The sequence below is a fragment of the Sphaeroforma arctica genome (assembly GCF_001186125.1).
Source record: "Sphaeroforma arctica JP610 unplaced genomic scaffold supercont1.44, whole genome shotgun sequence".
Classification (NCBI taxonomy): domain Eukaryota; class Ichthyosporea; order Ichthyophonida; genus Sphaeroforma; species Sphaeroforma arctica.
The window spans coordinates 43,732-48,092 of NW_014040514.1; the positions used below are offsets into that span (position 1 = coordinate 43,732).

At 39.7% G+C, this 4,361-nt stretch overlaps 1 protein-coding gene across 1 annotated transcript; it reads left to right on the forward strand.

The window, feature by feature from the left end:
* The first annotated feature begins 583 nt into the window (after window positions 1-583).
* On the forward strand, window positions 584-1,984 carry SARC_01157 (hypothetical protein). Its single transcript, XM_014305116.1, has one exon. The coding sequence runs from the start codon at window positions 602-604 to the stop codon at window positions 959-961; it is 360 nt and encodes a 119-aa protein (XP_014160591.1). The 5' UTR covers window positions 584-601; the 3' UTR covers window positions 962-1,984.
* Window positions 1,985-4,361: the final 2,377 nt, after the last annotated feature.

Below are 4,361 nucleotides of genomic sequence, written 5' to 3' on the forward strand. Positions count from 1 at the left end.
GTGTGTGTGTGTGTGTGTGTGTGTGTGTGTGTGTGTGTGTGTGTGTGTGTGTGTGTGTGTGTGTGTATCAAACATACCGGATATGCCTGATCAAATCTCTGAGACGAACATATTGGGGTATGTTTGCTGCATTCCGCAGCATACTGGTGATGTTTGGGGGTTCTCGGCGAGACATTGTGCAGATACAAAGTTAAATCAACACCTACGCTAGTATAATCTGTTATTTGTATCGCTGATAAGGCTATAGAACTAGCACGTATGGTATATGTGCTTATGTATTGGGGTGCACGTTCTGACCTGTATATAAAAGAGCTATTTGCAATCTTTGTCTCTTGTTTACACTATCACTATTAACATTTGTTTTTCTTTTCTAGAAATGGTCCACCGATTTGGTAAATACAAAAAAAAAATCAGGGCATACCTACTACAAAAAAATGCACCGATCCCACTTCATTTTAGGACTTTTATGTACACAGTTTATCGAAACTCTCATCAACCACAAAAAACCTGAAAACGAGATGACTGACGGAACAAAGTGATATAAATATAATACGTAGGTCTTCACATCTCATGAGTAGTGGCTTTACAGTGTTAGAAGTCAATGTGTATAAATACTATGTTCACAATAGAGCCAATACGGGGTGTTGAGGATGCGAGCTTTGCCGACAATACTCTCAAGATACACACGAATGGGTCTGGTATTGTGCGTTTGAGACTAACTCGCAAAGGAGAAAGCTCCGAGCCTACTACAGAGAGCTTTCGCGTAATATTGCAATCGTGGAGTGAGAACTGTGAAGGGTTACGGTTTGTATCGCACGGGGCAACATCAGACGAAGAGTTGGGTCTATGCAAACAAACGTATAATGCGGATACGAAAGTGATGGATTTAACGCTTACGCAGGCAGCAAGTAGAATCGTGATGATTGGTGGCGAACTCATTGCTATCGACTTCTATAGGTAGTTGTAGTGCGAGTGCATACTATCAAGTGAATGCTGCGAGTGTCTTGGATTGGGACAACATTGCGAATTGTCTCGGAATAAGACATTTTTGTGAGTTCCTGCACCCTGTGGAGGCTTTGTATGCATTGCTGTCATATCACTGATATTGGCTTCTATAGTGTCGCCGGTTCGAGCTGGTTCTCAAAGGAACTCGTAAGCCTTCGATTATGTACACGTACGGCTTCTCAGATAGGCGAAGGTGTCGAAATATAACGTTGCCGATAAATCAAACGGTGCAGAGAGGAATTGTGTTCTCGCCATGCTTTTGGTCGAAGTATTAGTCATACTGCTGAATCTGAACGAAAGTTTCAATATTATAGCCTCGTGCGAAGCATATTCTGGCACCTAGTATTAGTGTGCTGCCCAAGTTTAGTAACAACATAGACCTGAATACAATATCAATGTACATGATGATTCCAATGGGCCTTGCACATGCACAGAAAAAAGGAAGGGATTGTGGATATTAGACATCCATTGCCTCGTATTCTGTAGGTCTATAGTACTAGTGAAACAATCGAGGTTGAACACAGTTTGCTCAATTCGCTATCATCCGTATCACCTGGCCGCCTTGAGCTCTAACATGCTTAATTTTGATGACCATGTCACTTATTAATGATGGTCTATCAATCTTCAGTATACACTATACCGCTATGAATTTATAAACCACGTGAGAATTTTGCCGCTGCCGTGAGAGCCTGTATGTGGCCGGTTGCAATGGGTTCTGCACATACACGAGAGACTGTGGGTATTGCACACCGACTATATCATCTCGTTCTTGGATAGAAATTCAGTGTTATATTAGAATATGAAATACTGGTCACTGTATATCCCGCTGATATGTTTTGTGCTCGTGGACCACATTTCGCTCAATTCGCATCTATCGGTATATATAATTGGGCCGCCGTGAGCTTTAACATGCTACCTATTGGAGACGGTATTCGCTTTTCTTTAGATCACACATCAATAAAGTATCCTCATGTATAACCCTTCGTAATTATACTTTACACGGCGTGTTTCTTTCAAAATTTTCACTCAGAGCATGCAGTGGTCTTTGCGTATATAGTATATTGTTTAGTCGGGATGCGTGTAAATAATCTGCATTTCCACACCTTTTTAAATTTCATCTAAAACATATCATTATTGACTTCAACCTTTTAGAGCGTTGACACGGCTAAACTATGAGACTGTAGATACAGTCAAACCGCTATCACAGGATAACTACATCTCGAAACTCGCTGATTTACTGAAATGATTTACTGAAATGATTTACTGAAATTACAATATCAACATAGCTCCCTTCATAAGTACGGTCATATATAAAGATATCATCATGTATCTGCCTAGAAATAATATACGAAGTTAATAGAAAATCGTGGCCTTCAGTGTACAAATATAAATACATAAGACACGGTTTGAAATATGTATGAAAGTATTCATACGAATACTTGCCGTACATAGTAGGTACAATATTGACCACATACCTAAACTCAAGATGCACACAGTGTATGACCGGGCCATTTGTGCACGAAGTACAACCAAACCCAAGTCTACTGATGGCAAGATAAACATGCATATATTGTACAGCGAGCCCAGAGACCTTGCCACATTTAGAATATACAGCAGTCATCTCCTCACCGAGTCACAGCCAGGCACTGGCAGTCTACTAGTAGATCTGTATTTACAAGACTCATGAGTGGACTCTAAGGGCCGCCAAAACTCGAATACTGCGTATATTCTTAAATTTTGATTGGTGGAGAAAGACGCGCGCATTTTGGCTTTTTCATGTTACGCCACTTACGTGTGTCGTGCAGTGAAGGCCCTTCTGATAAACGAGGTGAGAGTATAAATAGTAGTAGTCAGCTACCAGAGGTTGTTCAGATAATTTGCATGCGTAAGGAGATGTGCATGTAAATACAACAGGGAACACATACGGTAGACACGTGAGTTCAACACACATCGCAGATTATAGCGTCAAGTATTGCTATTGTATATCAAGTCTCGTACTTATTCCTAAGTAAATTCCAGCGGATAGCCCACAGTGTGCCGAGATGTCTGGATCCGGGTATGATCGGACTAAAGTGTGAGCATGTCATTGATGCTAATCGCTTGGTTGTCCATATTGAAGATTCTTATCATTACATTGATGCTAGCAATACGATTAGCACCCAATACCAGTGTATGTTACTTTTATTTGTGTCTATGAGAATGGTACTACAAAGTTGAGTCTAGGTTTGTGTAGTAGACTTGTGCGAGTAACATACTGCGCCAACAGAATGTATAAGAGAATCCAACCGCACAGCCTTTTATCATCGCAGACAACCAACTATAAAAAATCTGCAGAATCCAGAGTGCACGAACTTCAAACACAGATTCAACACCTATACTAAAAAGGTCAATATACGCCTGCTAAATATACGGCCAGCTCCCATAGCTCCCATTTTCTGTGTGTGTTACTACTATAAGTATATATGAGAGTGATATGTAATTCAATTTGTGCTTCTAACATTTTACAAGCCATCTTCACATAGTTATGGTTTTTATGTTACAGTAGACTGTACTGTATGGAACAATCAGGTCAAGTGCGATCTTTTAGTCAGGGCAGTGCATCGTGTCCTAAATACTCGCTCATGATGCTTCTGGCTATAAAGGTGTCTTAATTTTTCGCAGTGATACATCCAACCGTATACTTCGTCTGAAGTACAGATAAATACTCGCCCATTATGCTTCTGGCTAGAAAAGAGGTGTCTTAGTTTTCCACAGTGATGCATTCAACCGTATACTTCGTCTGAAGTACAGATAAATACTCGCTCACTATGCTTCTGGCTATAAAAGAAGTGTCTTAATTTTTCATAGTGGTACATTCAACCGTATACTTCGTCGGATGTACAGATAAATACTCGCTCATTATGCTTTTGGCTATAAAAGAGGTGTCTTAATTTTTCGCAGTGATACATTGAACCGTATACTTCATCTGAAGTTACAGATATAAACATATAATTAATTTCGGAGCATTCTTAGTTCATAAAATTGCACATAGGCGTAATCATCATCTACGCTAAGCTCTGGTCACATAGTCTACTTCAAGATAGTTTTCGATGAATGCGCCAATTAATCTTCTGGGAGAGCACAATATTTTCTAGATTCACTATCTCACACAAACACTTTACAAAAATTTTAACATATATGTATATATATATATATATATATATGCGCGTGTGTGTGTGTTTGTGTGTTTGTGTGTGTGTGAGTGAGTGTGTGTGTGTGAGTGAGTGTGTGTGTGTGAGTGTGTGTGTGTGTGTGAGTGTGTGTCTGTGTCTGTGTCTGTGTCTGTGTATTATATATATGTATTTATATCTATATAT